This window comes from Dendropsophus ebraccatus, chromosome 5 (assembly GCF_027789765.1).
Source record: "Dendropsophus ebraccatus isolate aDenEbr1 chromosome 5, aDenEbr1.pat, whole genome shotgun sequence".
Lineage (NCBI taxonomy): Eukaryota > Metazoa > Chordata > Amphibia > Anura > Hylidae > Dendropsophus > Dendropsophus ebraccatus.
Window position 1 is genome coordinate 110,866,425 of NC_091458.1, and position 20,397 is coordinate 110,886,821.

The 20,397-nt window shown below is 39.9% G+C and overlaps 1 protein-coding gene across 2 annotated transcripts in view; it reads left to right on the forward strand.

Annotated features, from left to right (window-relative positions):
• Positions 1 to 20,397, forward strand: part of GK (glycerol kinase) — a 47,748-nt gene that overhangs the window by 16,868 nt on the left and 10,483 nt on the right. For both annotated transcript variants that reach the window (XM_069970995.1, XM_069970996.1), the window contains exons 3-18: positions 1,775 to 1,881; positions 2,995 to 3,072; positions 5,372 to 5,451; positions 6,749 to 6,886; positions 10,501 to 10,610; positions 10,771 to 10,837; positions 12,439 to 12,474; positions 12,832 to 12,899; positions 15,786 to 15,828; positions 15,910 to 15,990; positions 16,072 to 16,150; positions 16,242 to 16,338; positions 17,456 to 17,540; positions 19,182 to 19,302; positions 19,713 to 19,856; positions 19,941 to 20,027. In XM_069970995.1, coding sequence (XP_069827096.1) covers positions 1,775 to 1,881; positions 2,995 to 3,072; positions 5,372 to 5,451; positions 6,749 to 6,886; positions 10,501 to 10,610; positions 10,771 to 10,837; positions 12,439 to 12,474; positions 12,832 to 12,899; positions 15,786 to 15,828; positions 15,910 to 15,990; positions 16,072 to 16,150; positions 16,242 to 16,338; positions 17,456 to 17,540; positions 19,182 to 19,302; positions 19,713 to 19,856; positions 19,941 to 20,027 — 1,421 coding nt within the window. The remainder of the gene's footprint in view (positions 1 to 1,774; positions 1,882 to 2,994; positions 3,073 to 5,371; positions 5,452 to 6,748; positions 6,887 to 10,500; positions 10,611 to 10,770; positions 10,838 to 12,438; positions 12,475 to 12,831; positions 12,900 to 15,785; positions 15,829 to 15,909; positions 15,991 to 16,071; positions 16,151 to 16,241; positions 16,339 to 17,455; positions 17,541 to 19,181; positions 19,303 to 19,712; positions 19,857 to 19,940; positions 20,028 to 20,397) is intronic.

The following is a 20,397-nucleotide window of genomic DNA, read 5'->3' on the forward strand; positions in this document are numbered from 1 at the left end:
GTATCTCTCTGCACTCTCCATACTTGCGATTGCAATAGACTTGTGTATTGGCTTACAGGTAGAGGAGCGGCCTGTTGGTTCATCAGTTCTGGTCATATTAACTGCACTAGAATGACTGCAAGCTAAAGTGTTCTAATAATAGTGATGAGCTGAATGTTCTATTAGCTGAATGTTCTTTTAGGAATGTTCTATTAGGTATCGGAGTGTTTCACCAGCATCTCCGATATGGTAATTTGACTGTATAAAGCAATTAGCAGAAAGATGGCATCTTAATGAAAACCGCATTCAAATAGACTCACTAATAGTAATAATTGTGGATAATAGATGAAAACTTACGGATCTAAAGGTGCTCTTGATTTAATAAGATATTATTCTATCTATTAGAAACAAGTTATTATATATTTGGGCTATTCATTTAATATAAAGTAATAGTAATATTGTAAGGGTATACGTACACAGTCTTTTTTTGTTTGTTTGTTTCTGTTCCCGATGAATTTCATTCTATACAGAGCCGCCTGTTACATAGAGTACCAGTCAAAAGTTTGGACAAACCTTTTCACTCCATGTGATTGGTTCTTATTGTCTCTACTTTTTATATTGAAATTAAAAATCTGCAAATGTGGAGCACATGGAAAAGGCAGTAAATAAAAACAAGTGTTAAACAAACCAGTATATGTTCTACATGTAAAATTCTTCAAAGTAGCCTCCTTCTGTTTAGACAAGAGATTTGCATGCTCTTGGCATGGCTTCAGTCGGCTTCATGAGGTAATAACCTGGAATGGTTTTCAGTTAACAGGTATGCCTTGTCAAAAGTTATTTGGGGAATTTCTTGCCTTCACAATCAGAGATCAACACTTAGGATTGGTACACAGTTCCTTACAGTGTTTCGTCTTACCTAACTATTCTTCTAATCCAACTTATGGCAAGAATCTCTCGACAGTCAATCATTACTTTAAGAAGGTCAGTCGGTTCAGAAAATAGCAAGAACGTTGAAGGTTCTCTTGAGTGCAGTCATGAAATTCTTCAGCATTCAGGCTGGCCACTAGAAAATAAATTAAAGAAATCATTATTATTATTATTTTTTTTTTTTTAAATCAGATAATTTTTGTAAATGTTTTTTTCCTACGTAACATCAGTTACATGGTTTCCTCCCCCCTCCTCCTCAACAAAAGTCTTCCAAAAGCATATAACATACAGAATAACATGAGGAAGTAAAATCCACACATGAATATATATTATGACAGGCGGAGTATGAAGCGTCATTCAAGAATCTAATTTAAGTGGTGGGCAGTTACGCCCCTTCTAGCGTGTCCATGTACGGACAAACTGGGGGCCCGAAATCGAAATAATTTACAGTATGTCAATTTAAGAAAGCTGTAGAGAGGGGGAAATAATATAGCGATTCCCTCCAAATTATCTCCTGGAACCTCTTACACTCCTCCCCTGAGCTCTGCCACGGGTCATATTAGTATGTTGGCGAGCTAACAATAAAATGCTTCCATGGGTGTTCGTCAAAGCAATCGGGAAGGAAGTCTGGGCTTCCAGTTTGTACTGGGTGTGATAATGCAGCTCGCTATGCTGTCCTGACTTGATCTAATAGAATACAATTATTGGAAGCATGAACAGGCTCTTCAAAAATTAAACAGAAAATGTGCTTGTTATGAATCTGAGCCCTTTTTTAGATTTTTTTTTTTTTGCTATTAATGGGTTATAAATCCCAAACGTCAATTTTGAATATGAAATGACGCTCAGTACTGTTCTTTCTATATTACAGGTGGGTGGAGCAAGATCCAAAGGAGATTTTACAGTCCGTTTATGAATGTGTAGAAAAAACCTGTGAGAAGTTAACCCAGCTTAGCATTGACATTACAAATATTAAAGGTTAGTTTTGACAATGTAAGACATGACATTTTTCACATTTCAGATGTTTTTTAGCATCAGACTACAAACTGATAACATTTACTTTTACTTTTCTTGGTCTTTTGCTATCTGACACAATTGGCTGTCCTATAACAGCTTGCTCACATATGTTATAATAGGTACCTTGCATGGAACTCTATACTAATTAAATTGTCTAGAGGGCAGAAAAAACCTTCTGCTCCCCGGCACTCACATCCGTAGATTCCGAGACAATGAGGGGGCAGTTGTATATCCCAGTCATCCCGCTTTCATCTGCATGCAATGTCGAATAGTTGCACAATGTCACCGATGTTGTAGTGATTGGGATCTGCACCCACACCTTGCACATCTTGGAAGGCTTACTTCTGAGATGTGGAATCGCCGGTAGTGTTACCCTGCCAGATACTTTGTTTTCCTGTATGATAATGACTTCTAGAGGTTTTTTACATGGCCCGATCACCAAGCGCCAATCTGATAGATACATACCTGTCCATGCTCCCCGGTGCTTCGGCCCACTTCCTGGTCTCTTCCTGGCTTCTGCCCACCACCCACGGCTGCTGCCAGAATGGCAGAGCCAGTCTATAAAGTGACAGGCCGCTTAGCCAATCTCTGACCACGGTGCTGTTCCAAGCTCTAAAGTTCCTGCGGCGTCTGAAGGTTGGAGCCAAGGAGATACCAGGGAACAGGCAGAACCACCAGGAAGCATGGACAGGTATGTATAAACTTTATTTTTTTCTTTACACCTTCATGAGCTGTCTGCTGCGCATCGCTATTACACGCAGTAAGTGGCCGATGGTTTTTAGGCTGGACCAAAAGAGAAGATCAGTCGATTGTTGTTGTCAGCTGATTGTTGTCTTTATTATGCGGCGCGATAATCTCTCGAATGTAATAGGGCCCTTACAGTTACTATGTCTCCTCTCTATGGTGACATATACGCTCGGTTAATCCAAGTATTGTATGTTTAGCCAGTTTAACCCAACTATGTTTAAGTGCACCAACAGTACCTAAAGCTGCTTATTGATGATAACATTTGTAATTACTGTCCACTGATATCCTTCTACTGTCTTAAACATTGATTTGTCTTAATTTTTTAAGCTATTGGAGTAAGTAACCAGAGAGAAACAACAGTTGTGTGGGATAAGACCACTGGAGAACCTTTATATAATGCAATAGGTGAGTTGACTTCCTAGTGGACAGTTTTTTTTTTTTGTCTTTTTCCTACCACACCTGCACCTGTATATTGTATCAAGCTTTTAGGGTCCGTTCACACTAATCAGCCTGGACATGTCCGTTCTTTGGGTGGATGGCGGAGTGAAATGGCGCATGAAACATCCTATTGAATCAGTGGGACAGGCAAAACTTTGAACTGATTCTGTAGTGTGAACAGATCTTTATAGCAACACGATTCTTTATAGCTTTGAAGAATTTGTTTTTATGAAGTCTTCTATAATGAAATTCAACAATAAAACAACTTGTAATATATTACTCACTGTTCTGAAATATTTTAACCAAAGAAGAATTTTTTGTGTTTCTTCTGCACTTGGAACCCAGTTTAGCCTTTGCCCTTTGAACACCAGCTCATATATATGAATCTATCCACTATATGTAATATCTATTTACCAAGTGTTCATTGAGGTGTATATAAAATGCAAATGTGCTGTACAGAGCGGAAGCAGAGATTACAGAATATACATATATATATATATATATATATATATATATATATATATATATACTAATATATATATATATATATATATATATATATATATATATATACTAAAGTTCTACTGAAGCCCATAATTAGGTGCTAAAACAGGATAACACTGGAAACAGGATAACAAGTCAAGTGCAAAGGTTTTCATTTAGATGACTAAGTAAGGTAAATGATCAACTTATTGTTTGTTTTTACAACCTTCAGCTAGGGTGCATAAGTGGAGAACCCACATAGGTCAATTATTAATCTGTGGGGTTTCATACATTTTCAAAACGTAGGTTTTGATAATGTGTCTGCTCTAATTCATGGTTTGGGAAAGCACCAGCAAAATGATCTACATTTCACTACATTTACAATACGAGTAATTATATCGATTAGCCAAGACTTAAACAGTAAACAGCACAGACATTAACGCAAATATACCATCTCAAAAGTCCAAACCCTTTGCTGGTGCGATGATACTGGTGACGTGGGACATTTTTCAGAACGCGCCCCTCCCCCCCTTCCATGGTTCCTGCACTTGGCACCGTGTTCTTCTTGTGCACTGGCCTGCTCTATGCACTGGAGGTGGGCCCGGTGCCCCCCTACTGTGATGATATCCCCTACCCTCAGTGATGCGGCCAAGCTTGATTGTAATAGAGGGTAGTAGAATGGAAGAAGCCAATGCAATGTTGATACAGGAAAGCAACTTATAAGAGGCAGGAAACAAGAGTACACACTTTCTGTTGGATATTTCCAGCGCCAGATATCTGTAAAGGTAAACAAGCGCCTAGCATTAAATGGGTTCCTGTCAAGGTTTAATACTGCATTAAAGTCTCCAATCAGTAATGTAGGGGAGGGATGGAAGGGAAGAGTGGCAATAGAATCTAAAGGTCATGGTAAATAGAGAAGGCATGTAGACATTGCCAATGGCAAACAGAGAAATGGTCATATTCAACATTTTTAGTTTGAAAGGAAGAGATTTAGCGACTAAAATGAATACACTGCGGGAGAATCCCCAACAGAAATTACCAGGGAGTTAAAATGACCCCCAGAACCATGTATAGCTTTTAATATGTGTAGACCTGTTCCCTCTTCGTAAACTTTTGGTTGATATCAAAGTTTAAATGCTAGGGAAAAAAAGAACTAGCTCCTGCAAGAAGCAGTCTCTGAAGCACTATAAGGGTACTGACAGCACTATCCTTAATATTAGGGTTTGTTGGGCCTCTTTGCTATGCTTGGTTGGCCTCTTGGGCCCATGTCAGAGCCTCGGCTGGAGACGTAAAGAAGCATGTGGTGATGCTGTCTACCACTCTCTGGCAAGTTGGAAATACCATACAGTAGGAGGAGCCTTTGGCACGCTGTTTCTGAACCACCGCAGAGATGTCAGTGTAGAAGGTGACGTTGGTGTTATAAAGTATTTGCCCTTTCAGTTTAACAGTGGAATAGCCATAATATAAAAAACACCTGCCTAATACACTGTAGGGACCCCTTGTTCTGCCTAAACAGCTCCAATCCAGCAAGATTGTCACTATTTACATCAGTCCGTGATACACATATTGAGGTCAGTTCTCATTGGAAGCCAATTAACCTTTTAAGTATATTTGAGGAAATCTGCAAAGAGGAAACATACAAACATTTGGAGGCCATACAATACCCATGTAGATGTAAGTTTGAACCTAGGAGACCAGTGCTACAATGCAACGGTGCTAAGCACTGTACCACTGTGCTGCTCCTAACTTCATTGTGTTCTTTTTTTTTTTTTTTCCTTTTTAGTTTGGCTTGACCTGAGGACCCAGTCAACTGTTGATCGACTACTGAAAAAAATTCCAGGAAGGAATAAGAATTTCTTTAAGGTAGTGTGGAACCACACGGATGGTCAACTGAAAACATTGTATTTGTTTGTCACAACTACATTTTGGTGAAAATGTAGGTATTTAGTGTATGACTGACTCCCCTGGCATCGGTTGTTATTCCTTGGTCAGCGGGTGCTCCTTACTGCAATGCTAATGAAGCTTTACAATGTGCTGAACTAGATAAGACAGCCGCCAGAGGAGAGAAACTTTTTGGTGCCCAAAAGGGGACGTTAGGATGAGACAAACAGTCAAGGGGAAAGGCTTAGCTTTCTACATCAAGAATAGGGATGGACATGGCAAAAAATATTTTACATTTAGGCTTATTTCCACTACGGGATCACTCCTTTGGGATCTAGAATTGTTAAAAAGGAAGTTCTGTATTTTCCATAATAACAAAAAAAAAAAAAAATGAATTTATATAGCAAATTTGCTTTTTATCACATCTTGTTGTTTTAGATTGTTTTAGATTTTGAAAGCAACAAGGGCAGTGATGGTTTAAATAATGGCCGGTCCCTATTTATTCTGCTGGATTTACTGTGTGGCGTGCGCCTCTTGGTAAATCGACTGGGACCTGCGCCTGTCGCATGTTGGGTGCAGAAATCTACACCTGCTGCAGAGGTGTAGAGCAGATTCCTGCCATGATTTTTGCCTTTTCAGGTGTAAATCGTGATAAATCAGGTGTGGGAGGAAGCCACCCCTCCTCCCCATCTTGATGCCCACCCATCAGGCAAGCGGGGCAGGTTTGCCGCCTTTTCTGTGGCGTGCGCCAGGGTGCATAATGATATATATATTCCCCTTAGGTGACTTTTCAAATATATTCCTTTCTTTGTGTTCTGTAATTGCAGTTTAAAACCTGACACATCCTAAAGAAGCCAGTTTTGACCAGTCAATATCTGCTCTAAAACTGTTATTTCCTGTCAAGGAAAGACTAAGTGGGTCAATGTGAACAGTGTCTACCATGATGCAAAATATTTTTCATTAGGCTCTTATTTCCCAATGTTTTTTTCTGTCCATTATGTGTTTTCCTTCAGTACTAAATTCAGTAATAACATCTGAGTTGATGTTGCCCTCAACAACATCTAATGGCCCTAATATAAGCCATAATATACGCTATGTACAATATGTATTGCTAGCAATAATATTTTAAAGGCTGTACTAAACTTCTTGACGCTTTCACAAATCTAAATACGGTACTCTTCCTGACCTGTGTCCCTGTATTACTGGGAATGTACACATAGATGAATATACAGCATCTGTTGGATAATATATCTGTGTTTATTGAATGTCTCATTTTCAGGGACGGACTGGTCTTCCCTTGAGCACTTATTTCAGTGCAGTGAAGCTACGATGGCTGCTGGACAACGTAGAAGAAATCAGGCATGCGGTGACAGAAGGCAGAGCCATGTTTGGTACCGTGGATTCCTGGATCATTTGGGTTAGTGATTTATTATCGCCTCGGTTTTGATTGACATGTTGGGCCTGTTGGGAATGAGAAGATTTTGTCGAGAAGTTGTGTCTGGCTGGATATAAAGGGTAGAGTAGTATTACAATAGAACTAAAGGAAAGCAGAGGATATCTTTTCTCTGAGATGACTTTTAACCCCTTAACGACCGCGGCCGTATATTTACTTCCTGCGGTCGTTAAGTGTGTTCAGAGCGTGGCGACCCCGCTCTGAACCGCCCCGTTCCCAGGTGCCGCATGTAGCTCAGGGCCGCGGCTATTAGCGGGCACGGTCCAATCGCCGTTCCCTCTAATAAGGTAATCAGATGCAGCTGTCAAAGATGACAGCTGCATCCGATTACCTGATGCAGCCGTTCCTGGTGTCTAGTGGCGGAGATCCCCCCCTCCCCCCGGGACGTTGTCCCGGAGGAGCGATCCCCGCGTCTTCACCCGGCCGGGATCTGCGCCGTAATGGCGCTGATCCCGGCTCGGCACTCTGTTGCTTCTGGCTGCAGCAGCCGGAAGCAGTTGAGTGCCTGTCTCATTGACCTTTGCTGTATATCTTTACAGCATAGATCTCAATGAGAGATCAGTGTACTTATACTAGAAGTCCCCCCCCCCCCCAAAAAAAAAAATGTTAATAATAAAAAGCCTCCTCTCCTAATAAAAGTTGGAATCACCCCCCTTTTCCCATGGTATAAATAAAAATAAATAAATAAACATGTTTGGTGTCGCCGCATGCGTAATCGCCGTAAGCACAAAAAAATTTCAAATTGCAAATTGAGCATTTTCGGTCGCATCAAATCCAGAAAAATTGCAATAAAAAGCAATCAAAAAGTCGTATATGTGCAATTAAGGTAACGATAGAAAGAACACATCATAGCGCAAAAAATGACACCTGACACAGCCCCATAGACCAAAGGATAAAAGCGCTATAAGCCTGGGAATGGAGTGATTTTAAGGAACATATATTTGTTAACAATGGTTTGAATTTTTTACAAGCCATCACATACAAGAAAAGTTAAACATGTTACATATCGTTGTAATCGTGACGATTTGACGGGCATATATAACAAGTCAGTTTTACCCCATGGCGAATGGCGTAAAAACAAATACCCCCCAAATAAACAAAATTAATTTTTTTTTTATTTCACCACACATTGAATTTTTTCCTGCTTTTTCAGTGTACTTTATGAAAAAATTCAGCCTGTCATTGCGAAGTACAATTAGTGGCGCAAAAAATAAGGGCTCATGTGGGTCTCTAGGTGAAAAATTGCAAGCGCTATGGCCTTTTAAGCACAAGGAGGGAAAAACCGAAAACGCAAAAAAACTAAATTGGCTCGGTCCTTAAGGGGTTAAAGTAAATGAGTTAGGGTCCGTATCTATACCCCACATATGTTACATGTATTAAAGGGGTTATCAATCTAAGTGAAAAAATTAAATGGTCTTACTCACCAAGTCCCTCTGAGTATTTTGAGCCGTCTCCTGTCTTTCTAGCTGCTGCCGTTCCTGAGTTACAAGTTTTTCAAAAAGCCGATCTATATCCAAGATAGGAAACTACATTTCCCATCATGCATCTCCCTGATTGGTCCATTTGTGTACTCACCCCTTAGCTTTCTTTCCTTCCCATTGCTGTCATTACTATTGCACAGTAAACACAGGACTGTTTTTTGTTTTCACTGATTTTGCATCACATCACCCCAATATGTATTTTAAACTAGCTGATGATGTAGCTGAGGTGATGCGTGCATTGGTGTAGCTATGTGCTGCATACTGGGCATCTGTTTACTCGGGGGTGTGGTGTAGGTTTAGATCTCTGCTTGCTGACTTTGAATGAAAACCTTCTAAGTCCATCCAGACTCTTAAGAACATCTATTACACTTACAATATACAGAGCTGTGACACAAAGACAGGTACACATTCCTGCATTCACTGACAGCAAGCAGAGGTAGAACTATAACTTTTCATATTACAGAGACCTAGGCTCAGGGACACATGTAAGTCTATAGAAGCAGCACTTTCACTATTAAACAGGTGCGTGGAGATGATGCCCAATGTTCCTATTGTTCAAATAAAAAGTATTTGTTTATTTACTATAAATAAGTCTACATTGTGTACATAACACAGTCCTCATGTAAATGTATGTGAGTGTTTCTTGCTTGTTAGAAGTCACATTCCTTACATGAATAACGCCTGTGTTGCAGTCATTCTGATGCATAGCTGTGTATAAATGCTCCTTTTTTCATTGTCTACAAAAATGTCACAGCTATCTGGATAATATGTGGTTACCAAGTGGCATCTCACTGACTATACTGTACTCTATTTATATAGAAGTCTCTGCGGTTTATTTAAAGTACAAAATTTTCTTAAAGTGAAACTACAGGCATATTTTTAAAATCAGTAAAATGGAGCAACTAGGGTCATACTAGGGTGATATATAGCAGCCTGATATATACCAGGGCACACTATATTGGTCCCTAATACTGCAAGAAATAACAGAATAGGTGCATCTTACTGGACAAGATACTTTCTAGGCCATTTGTCAATGGGGTAAATCTAATGGATGTGGCACTTCAGCATGTGTTTTACCCCTCTCATATTACAGATCTCTAGCGGAAACTTGTATTGGAAAGATATGAATAAACAGTCCTTTATGTAAACCAACAAGCTCCATTTTTACTAATCATTAACATTTGCCTAAAGTTTCCCTTTAAATTCACACTTATATGTAAAATATTCAACTAACTAAATCTAATGCATTTCCCTAATACAGTTTTCTGCCTACCGACAAACGTGGGGATATTCCTGCTGCATTTCTCCTAGAGCACTGTTCATAAGCCACAAGCTGTTTTTTTGTATTTGAGTAAACTATGCTTAGTTAAATCTTAGGGTATTATTACACAGAACCATAATTGGACAAATCGGCCCGATTCGGCCTATTATCGCTCCATGTAATAAACACAACGATCAGCCAATGACAACCATCCTCAGCTAATCGTTGATATAGGTTTGAACCTATAATTGTCGGGCGCTGACCGTGCATCGCTACGTGTAATAGCGGTGCGTGACTGACTATATACATTTCCTTTCCAGGCTGCAGGGCTCCTCTTGCAGTCTTTTTCTCCCCCGGGTCTCGCGCGCTCCAGCTTCAGAGCAGCCTGTCTGAGCTAACAGGCCGCTCAGCCAATCTCTGTCCAGGTCCGCCGTGGCCAGTGATTGGCTGAGCGGCCTGTCAGCTGAGACAGGCCGCTCTGAAGCTGGAGCGTGCGGGACCCGGGGAGAAGCAGAGCGCAATAGGATCCCTGCAGCCTGGACAGGTAATGTATAAAGTAAAAGCAAGGGCTGCAAGGACATCGGTTATGATGTCCCTGCAGCCCTTGTTAAACGATGATTGGGCTGTGTAATAGGCCCAGTAAACGAGCGCCAATCTAGCAGATCGTAGCTTGTTTATAGGTATGTTTGGGACCCTATCGGCCCGTGTAATACTACCCTTACGTGATGTTAATATTGTGTGAAAATGACATTATTACGTCTCTCTAGATTTAGTGGAGGAATATATTGTGCAGTAAGCCCTCATCTCGAATGTCTTTATTCTTCTGCTTTCTACAGAGCTTGACTGGAGGGAAGAATGGGGGAGTTCACTGTACGGATGTGACCAATGCCAGCAGGACTATGCTGTTCAACATTAATACTCTGGAATGGGATGTAGAGCTCTGCCAGTGAGTGACAACCAGTTAACTACTTCAGTGCTGTCAGCAATCTTCTCTCCTCATCTGGTTATGAGGCTAGCCATAAATGTGACAATGCCGCATGATGCTGCTGAATAAATCGTATGCATAGAACCCTGTCTTTATTAGCATTGTATCTATCTGTCATTAGGTTTTTTGATGTACCCATGAGTTTGCTGCCAAAAGTAAGAAGTTCTTCTGAAATCTACGGTCTTATGGTAAGCCATTTGTTTTCTTATATTATTGTTTTATGGTACATGGCCAGAGGCTTTACGTATATTTTACATAATCAGCACTTGTTATATATAATATATGTAACACAGCTGTCAGAATGGAACCCAACAATCCATTAGGGCTATGCATAAGAGTTTTACATTTAAGAAAGTGACCAATACACCACTTAGCTATCATTGGTTCATTGCACAGTCAGTAAATGTTATGGATGGATTCCAGGCTTTAATGATATCACAGTTATTGAAGCAGATACACTTTGTGAATGCACTTGCCTGTATTATAGTAGTGAGGGACAGTGTGTACACATGTATCTCTGTCATTGCTCATATGACAAATGTAGAATAATGGACAGTTACTTTTATCTAGCAGGTATGTGTTGCGATTGGGACTTTTAGGACAACTGTGGGCCTACATAAAGCTGCTGATGCCCAGAAACCTCAACATCAGTATCTGTAAACTTGATTTCCCAGTAGTTATCTGGCACTGGCCATAGTTTTACATCACAACAGTGTTCTAGCAGACTCCATTGATAGTTTCACCCTTCCAAACCTCAGGCGCCAAAGCTTCAAGTGCAAAACCCCTGGTTAGTTGAATCCTTTGGCCTCCGTACTGGTCTCTCCTTTCTCAGCTGTACACTTCATCTGTAGATCTTGAACTGTGCAGTAGCACTGAACAATATTTACTTACACTTTAGAGCCCTTGTATGGAGAATGCCATGATATGGTGAACAAAGCTAAAACCACCATATACTGTAGTATATTACCAGCTCTGAACCATTGTTGTCACTTGTATGGAACCCTGTAGTAAGCAGGAGATGCTATCCCTTTCTCGTGTTGTGAACTGTGTCTGTGCTCTTGTTTTTTGCCTACCATAGAAAATCTGCCCTAGCCTGGTGAGTAAAGGCTTTTGTTGGTCAATTCACCAGTCATGTGTCACAAGCACCTGAATTACATATCATGCCATTTCCAGTTTTACAGATTCAGTGTAACCAGCCTTTTGTAGAAGTGAGTTTTCGGTGACTTTGTGAATAATCCAGGGTCACTGTTTTATGCCTTATTCAATACTAGTGAAATTAAAGAGAATTGCTGAATTAGCAATTCCCTAACAGACAACATCATTGCAATCCCTCACTTTCCCAGTGATACATATCAATGTTTGTGTCCCCAACAGTGAGGACTTGAAGACAGTGGCTGCTTTATCGATGGGTTATAACATTTTGTGATACTTGAAATTCAATTAATAAAAATATATTGAGAAATGGCTGTTCCTAATTATTGACCCTCTAGGGGTCCCCGCCATCGGGCAAGCTAACTGGAAATGTGCATGGTTATTTCTTTATGCTTCCAATGTTTTTTGTTTTGTCACACTTTTGCGTCACATTTAAGAGCACAGTATTCTGAGGCATCTGTTTAAGGCTTTGCTGTCGGTCACAGTTTTTCTTTTTTTGTTTTGTTTGCTGCTTTAAGCTTGAATACTGTTCACAGGTTAGCGGAGCTGATAACAAAGCTAAACTAGGCCAGTATATTAGAAGTGTTATAAGTTTTCCTTCATCTTTGACATTTTATTTTTTTCATTATATTTGCAGAAGTCTGGAGCTCTGACTGGAGTTCCAATATCAGGGGTAAGCTCATAATACATATATGTTTTCCATTTGTGATCACACCAGTACATCCCACTACAAGGGCCTTTATAGTGCCTAGTGCAGTGTTTGCAACCAGATTTTGCGTGAAACTTGTAGGTTGGATAATTTTTTTTTTTTTTTTTTGTGAAGATTCTCCCATAAGAGAGTTGGGCATGTTTTATTTAGTTACATTTCTGCATACTGACTGTAGTATGTTCTCCTACCAGATACCTATTGCTGTTGGCTGCAATAACTAATATATTTAAAGGGTCAATGTTTTTAGGGTAGACTGTACTTTGATTAAAAAATAGTTGAAACAATTAAAAATTGCAAATAAACTTTTTTTTCCCCATGCAGTGTTTGGGTGATCAGTCAGCCGCATTAGTTGGACAAATGTGTTTTCAAGATGGGCAAGCAAAAAATACGTAAGTGAAGGTTATAGCAGTATTATGAATGACCATAGTATGAAGTTCAAACTGCTGGTACAATACATACATATAATATCAGACCTACAAGAATACCAGAAATACTAGTAGTAGATAAGTGGGTAAGGTAACTGCACAACAACAACAAGTATACATCATTCAGAGTCTGTGGAAACATGGGTAACAACTCCTGTGCTGCAGGGAATATACCACTAATAACTCTTAAAGGGGAAGTCCGCAAGAGTGTAATAAATGTGACAATCCTGTACTCAGTTGTCAAATCCAGTGCCGCTCCAGATGGTCTGTGAAATGAGTGAATCTCGATCAAGCTCTGGTTTGTCCGAACCAAAGCAGCATCTGATTACTGGTGGCTCTATAATTCTGATGTTGCCTGGAAAACATAGGTACAGCCTAAGGCTGGGTTCACACTATGTATATTTGAGGCTGTATTTGTGAGGCTGTATAGCAACCAAAACCAGGAGTGGATTGAAAACACAGAAAGGCTCTGTTCACATAATGTTGTAATTGAGTGGATGGCCGCCATTTAATGGCAAATATTTGCTGTTATTTTAAAACAACGGCTGTGGTATTGAAATAATGGCCGTTATTTACTGTTATATGGCGGCCATCCACTCAATTTCAACATTGTGTGAACAGATCCTTTCTGTGTTTTCAATCCACTCCTGGTTTTGGTTGCTATGAGGACCTGACATGAGGACCAAATACAGCCTCAAATATACATAGTGTGAACCCAGCCTATGGCTGTATCCTTGTTCTCCAGGACTCATATGCTGCTCTGGTTTGGTCAAACCCAAGCGTGCTCTTGGCAAAAGATGGGTGCTTCTTAGTATGGTGTTATTATGATTCAGGTTAGGGTATGCATCACTCCTACATAGCGAATAAGCATTGGGTACCTAAAGGTGGCTGTTTATAGAGAAAAATATTGTTATTGGACACACTTTGTGACATCGCTATAGTAAGGCATAAAAGACCAAACAACCAGACTCTATTGCCATTAGCCCTCTACCTGGTGACACTCCTGATGGAGTTGGGGGGCAATGTTTATATTTTCTTAAATAGCATCTGGGTCACCAACTCTGTTAGACTGCCAAAGGAGATATTGAGATATTACAGATAATTTGTGTGTGTGACCAGATCAGGGTCTTACAATAGGAAAAAAAAATGTTGCAGCACCTAAGATTTGTGGAGGTTTCCGTCCTCTCAATGGGACCATTATCAAAGTCAAGTTTTTTCCTTATTTACACAGCAAGTGTGATGAGACAATAGCGATTACTCCGTACAGTTTTTATATACATGGCTGGTGTCCCTCGGCAATGTGTTTGCGCCTTTTTTTATATTAATATTATGATCCAAATAATAAATGTGGTGTTTTATATAGATGGGAATTGAAGGTGTGTTTTTGGCCCTTTCCTCATACTTGTTTAGCGGTGGTCTGGTGGCCCACACTAGTTTCTGTTTGCGTGTCATGTACATCCATGTCACAAACACTGGCCATACATGCTAATATCACTGCTAATGCTGGTGATTGACTGCAGCCATGCGTATGTACAGTATGAAAATTCTGTGGGCAAAGTAAGCAAAAGACCAGTGGGCACCACTAGAGCACTGGTGCTGGAGCCGTGCAGGATTTGACAGGTAAGTAGTAGTTTATTATTTCATAACATTTCCTTCTGGTACTTTCATTTATTATACCCTTAGACTAGCTGGTTTTGATGACATAAGCCCAGATTTAGCAATCTGCCTGAAACCAATACTCTCATAGCAACTGATCATATATCATATTTCTATTCACAATAGGGCCATAGGGTCTTTAATTCAGTTTAAAGAAATCTCCAGAGCTTTGTTAGTGTTTTTTTTAATGAATTTTGATCTAGTGATCTATGCTGCAGTCCCAGAGCGGCTGTGGAAATATACAGTATTTGGGTACTGGAGTTGTAATGCACCATATCACCAGTAGATGGCGGAGCTCACCCACACTAGCTTTACATGTAAATTGGTCAGCATTGACTGAGTTCCCTAGGCTTTAGATTTAGAGTAATTTGAGCCGCTTTTGTGAATTTGACATTTCAATACTTATGTGGTTATTAGACGTGTTCTACATCTCATAGAAATGAAAATGTAGCTTATTCAAAAAGAAAGAATGGTGGAATGCCTGCAGAGAAATTTGATTTCTATTTTATTCTTGGAATGCAGATTTTAATAATACATGTAAAATATCTTAAGGTATAAAAGGAGAAGGTAACCGATATAAACTTGCAGAGAGCTAGTTAATTTTTTGCCCACCTTATGAGCAGAGAAAGCAGCTCCTTCCTGATCTAAAGTTGGAACTGCACAGTTCTCTTGGACAGGACAAATCCAAAGTAACCGGAGACAGGTCCTCTGGAGCAGAATTTGGGTATGTTCAGACTGAGGAATCTCTGGTCGGGTGAATTCCACCATCTGTCCAAAGAATGAAGGAGTCTTTGGCACAGCCGGAACGACGGAATCCACCGGAACTTCTCTGTGCAGATTCCTCAGTCTGAACCCACACTTTCTCAAGTCAAGATTTGAGGGTATCCATACAAAGAACACCTGTGGTGACACCTGATGCACTGACATTTAGTTGTATCACCTGTGAAATACTGAGGCAGTCCCCCAAACATGACCTGTTGGGATACTTGAGGACTAGAGCTGATGAACACTGATCCAGACCATTGCTGAGCCGGCCTAATGCTGGTCATCACAATGCTTCTGGTTTTACACCTGTATGATATGCAAATAATAGTAAGAATAAGAGAAATGGTTTTTTCCACCAGTTTTTAATTCAGTGACACATATGATATCTGAGTTTTTTAAAATGTATTGATCTGCAATCTTTTCCCCCAGGTATGGGACAGGTTGTTTCCTGCTGTGTAATACTGGCCCAAAGGTGAGCAATTGCAATACATAGAATTGATAGCATATGTTATTGTTCACAATGTTCACATATTTGCCTTGCTTTGTCCTATAGCCTGTTGTGTCAGAGCATGGGCTGTTGACCACAGTGGCGTACCAGCTTGGTAGAGATAAACCTGCCTGCTATGCACTTGAGGTAAGTGTTAGGCTCCTTACATTCTCTTTATAGACTCTTTGACATATTGGGTGACATTGCTTTACCGCTTTTGTAATTTAGGGGTCAGTTGCTATAGCTGGAGCAGTTGTGCGCTGGTTACGAGATAACCTTGGCATTGTTAAAACAACTGAAGAAGTAGGTATGTATCCTTTTTTATTTTTTAGTAAGCATCACCTTATATACCACAATTATGCTATGCACAACTGATTAGTATTCTCTCTTTGTTTTAGAAAAGCTTGCTGCTGAGGCTGGTACATCGTATGGCTGCTACTTTGTTCCTGCATTTTCAGGCCTTTATGCTCCATATTGGGAGCCCAGTGCCAGAGGGTATGACTGCATATCATAAATCTGGAGGGTTGGTCATGACTGTACACAGATGAAACAATATAAACTCCCACAATGCAAATGTATCTAAATACTATTTATTTCACTGACTGGAGTCCATACGTTCACAGCCTACTTGCCCTAGTCCTAATGGACTAAAATCACGCTGTCCTCAATGATCTGGACCCACACAGAAATACTTGAAGCGTAACTGTCATTTAAATGCCACTTTTCAGAAATCAGTACAGGCGATTTTAAGAAACTCTAATAGGTTTTATTAAGCAAAAGAGCCTCTTTCTTTACTCGAAAAGCTGTTTTCCTACCTCCCTTCCCTCACTTCAGAAGAAGCAGGATTTCTGTGTCCATTATGCTTTGTGCAGGGGGGAGGGTTCTTAGGGGATGAGTAAGCATGGAAAGGAGAAAAGAGAGCCCTGCAAAATACTACATCCGACAGTCCTCTCTCATGAAGTTTCCAGGCTAGCAGTGACCATTCTGACTTGGGAATTCAGTGTTTTATGTGCCCGGACAGTCTCCAAATGGCAGAGCTGCCCATCTTCTCGTCCTGCTCACTCATCCCCTTTGTCCCCTCCCTCCTCCATAGAGCATAATAGACTCAGAAAACTTGTCTTGGCTTTGCTTCTCTGTAATAAATACAGATTAGCCCTATAATGCACAGATAAGAAGTTGGGGGGGGGGGGTCTCGAAAAAAGCTTTTTGAGTACAGAAAGAGGCCCTTTTGCCTAATAAAACCTAATACAGAGTTTCTTTAAATTGCTTGTACTATTGCTTGTACTATTCTGTAAAAATAAATGACCAATACACTTTAATGACCTATGCTGTGGATTTATTCTGTGCTGCCCTTGATTCATTGCTAAAGGTGTCGTATTAAGTCATTTTTGGAAGTTCCTTGACTACATGAATGAGCCATACCTATACCTATAGCTTAACCTCTGAGCTGCTTATTTTGCAAATAATGCCAAATGTGCACATTTTAAAGCATCACTGGTCCTTCCCAGATCCTTCTAAGTGATTGTTTTAGGGGGATATGCATTCTTTTCACAGCTTGGTTTAAGGTGGTCTAAATATTTTAATGCATTCTATTTTTTCCTCTGTCCTCCAGGATCATCTGTGGTCTGACACAGTTTACAAATAAAAATCACATTGCATTTGCTGCTCTTGAAGCTGTCTGTTTCCAAACCAGAGAGGTACATACATACTGTGATGCTTGGTGCAAGAATTGATCAGATTTGATTCATACTTTCTCTCTCCCATTTGCTTACTCCTTATTCCTTCCATACTTTTTTTTATCTATTCAGTCTCCTTCCCCTAGTTCTGAGCTGCTGCTTTCTGCTGAAAACATAAAAATCTGTTTGTGAGGCTTTCTCTCTGTCTCCCCCTCCCTTCTGAGACAGCTGATGTAAACAAGCCCCTTGCTGGTTTTATCTGCAGCATTATAGCTTCTTTGTATTGCTGGGAGAATTAATCACAGTGAGTTCATTAGCAAATTGACCTTAGAATAACACACCCAGCATTACAAAGAAGCTACAGTGTTGCAGATTAAGCCTGTCAGGGACTTGTTCACATCAGCTGTCTCAGAAGGGATCAGGGGGAGACAGAGAGAGAGGCTCACACACAGATTTATGTGTTTTCAGCAGAAAACAGCAGCTCAGAACTGGGGGAAGGAGTCTCAATAGATAATAACAAATATGGAAGGAATTGTTAGTCTCACCATGGGCAGCAACATATCAAAAGTTATGTTCGATTGGAATGCTCCTTTAATATTAATGGTGAGAGTAAGAGCTGTTTTTGAGGCTCATTTCGAGCTTCAAAAATTGTGTTTTTTCAGGCCAAAAGTGTGTGTGCAGAAAGAGTTGCTTTCCATATGTCAGAAACACAGTGGGATCATAGCCTAAGACTGTCTATTTGGCTGGTTGGCTCTCAAATCAGCCCCCTCAAACCAGAAGAAATCTTTATTTTCGGACTAAAAGTTACTATTTATGATTCCATTTTCCAGACAAGGGAAACTAGTAGGACCTAGATCTTTGCATCAGTAATAATGATTTGTGCAGGGTTCTGCTATACTCTTGGTGCCATCCATAATATTACATATCCTAGAAAAGGATTTTGGTTGGGTAGATACATTTTAATTAAAGGGGTTTTCCAGCGAAAATCTCTTTCTTTTATATCAACTGGTGTCAGAAAGTTATACCGATTTGTAATTTACTTCTATAAAAAAAATCTTCCCATACTTACCAGCTGCTATATGTCCTGCAGGAAGTGTTGTTTTATTTTCAGTCTGACACAGTGCTCTCTGCTGACATCTCTGACTGAGAGGAACTGTCCAGATCAGGAGAGGTTTTCTATGGGGATTCATAGAAAACCAAGACAGAGTTCCTCTCGGCCAAAGATGTCAGCAGAGAGCACTGTGTCAGACTGAAAATAAAACACTTCCTGCAGGACATACAGTAGCTAACAAGTATGGGAAGACTTGAGATTGTTTAATAGAAGTAAATTACAAATCTATATAACTTTCTGATATCAGTATATTTGAAAGAAAAAAAATTTCGCTGGACAACTCCTTTAAACCGGATTAACAGCAGCTCACAGTATGATCTCCAGTGCTTTTAGAACTATGGCCGCTAGAAGTCAGAGCCTTATATTTCCTATTTAAATTTAGTTTGCTTACTTCGAGCATTGGTTTAGAAGCTGCAGATGTTTTTCAATATACACAAATATGAATAATTCAGACAGAAGGCTTTATCTGAGCTCCGATGGGGAAATCGGTGGTGGGATAGTTGCTAATGTCTAATAGTCCCCACATCCCTAATCTTATTTTTTCTCACCAGATTCTAGATGCAATGAACCAAGACTGTGGAATTCCTCTGAGCCAGCTGCAAGTTGATGGGGGCATGACTAACAATAAGATACTTATGCAGTTACAGGCTGATATCCTATGCATCCCAGTGGGTGAGCAGTTCAGTGTTTGTACTCTGTAGACATATATATCCATTGCTCGTTGCCATCTTGTTCAATTACTTTGTCAATCACTGTGACTGAGTGACAGCCACAAAGTATCTGCAGGTTTACACGCAGTGCAGTTTACTCTCACAGCACCAACACATCAGCATCGGTTATTTTCCATTGTATTGTTCTTAGATATAGAGTAATGTACATGCTTGTTCCAGAAATATACTATAGGTCATGGTGAGCAAACTGTGGAAAGGGCAGCACTTTACTGCCTAGATTTCAAAAGCAATCAGATAGCATTTTTAATTGTTTTTTCCCCTTACTATTTATATATCTATGGAACAGTCAGACTGTTCACCGATTATGTTTGTTATTCATCCATGAAAATAACACTCCGTTCTCTTCTTCAGTGAAACCTTCGATGCCTGAAACAACGGCACTAGGAGCAGCCATGGCTGCGGGGGCAGCAGAAGGAGTGGGGGTCTGGAGTCTTAGACCTGGAGACTTGACAGCAGTGACTTGTGAGCGGTTTGAACCACAGATTAATCCTGAAGGTAAAGCCCAAGCCATTTCCTAATTTTTTTTCCCTAAACATTGCAAGAAATCTTACATCTTATTTATGATCATTCTTATTCTAGAAAGTGAATTCCGATATGCTCGCTGGAAAAAAGCAGTGATGAAGTCAATGGGCTGGGAAAGTTCTGAGGCTACAACCAATGGGAATGGTAACTTTTTTTTTTTTTCTTTTTTTACACGAGATATATATATATATTTTTATTATAATGGGGAAGATTTATCATACCTAGTGTAAAGGGAAACTGGCTCAGTTGCCCCTATCAACCAATCAGATTCCACTTTTCATTCCTCACAGGCTCTTTGGAAAATGAAAGGTGGAATCTGATTGGTTGCCGGGGGCAACTGAGCCAGTTTCACTTTACACCATGTTGATAAATCTCCCCCAATGTATTTGCCTTAGCAATATTTATGTGTTAAATTTTTTTTTTTTTTTTTTTAGCTTTTGCTGACGGTCATCATAGTTCATATATTATAACTAGTTTTAAACAAACTTTTTTTATGCATCAAACTTTATAAAGT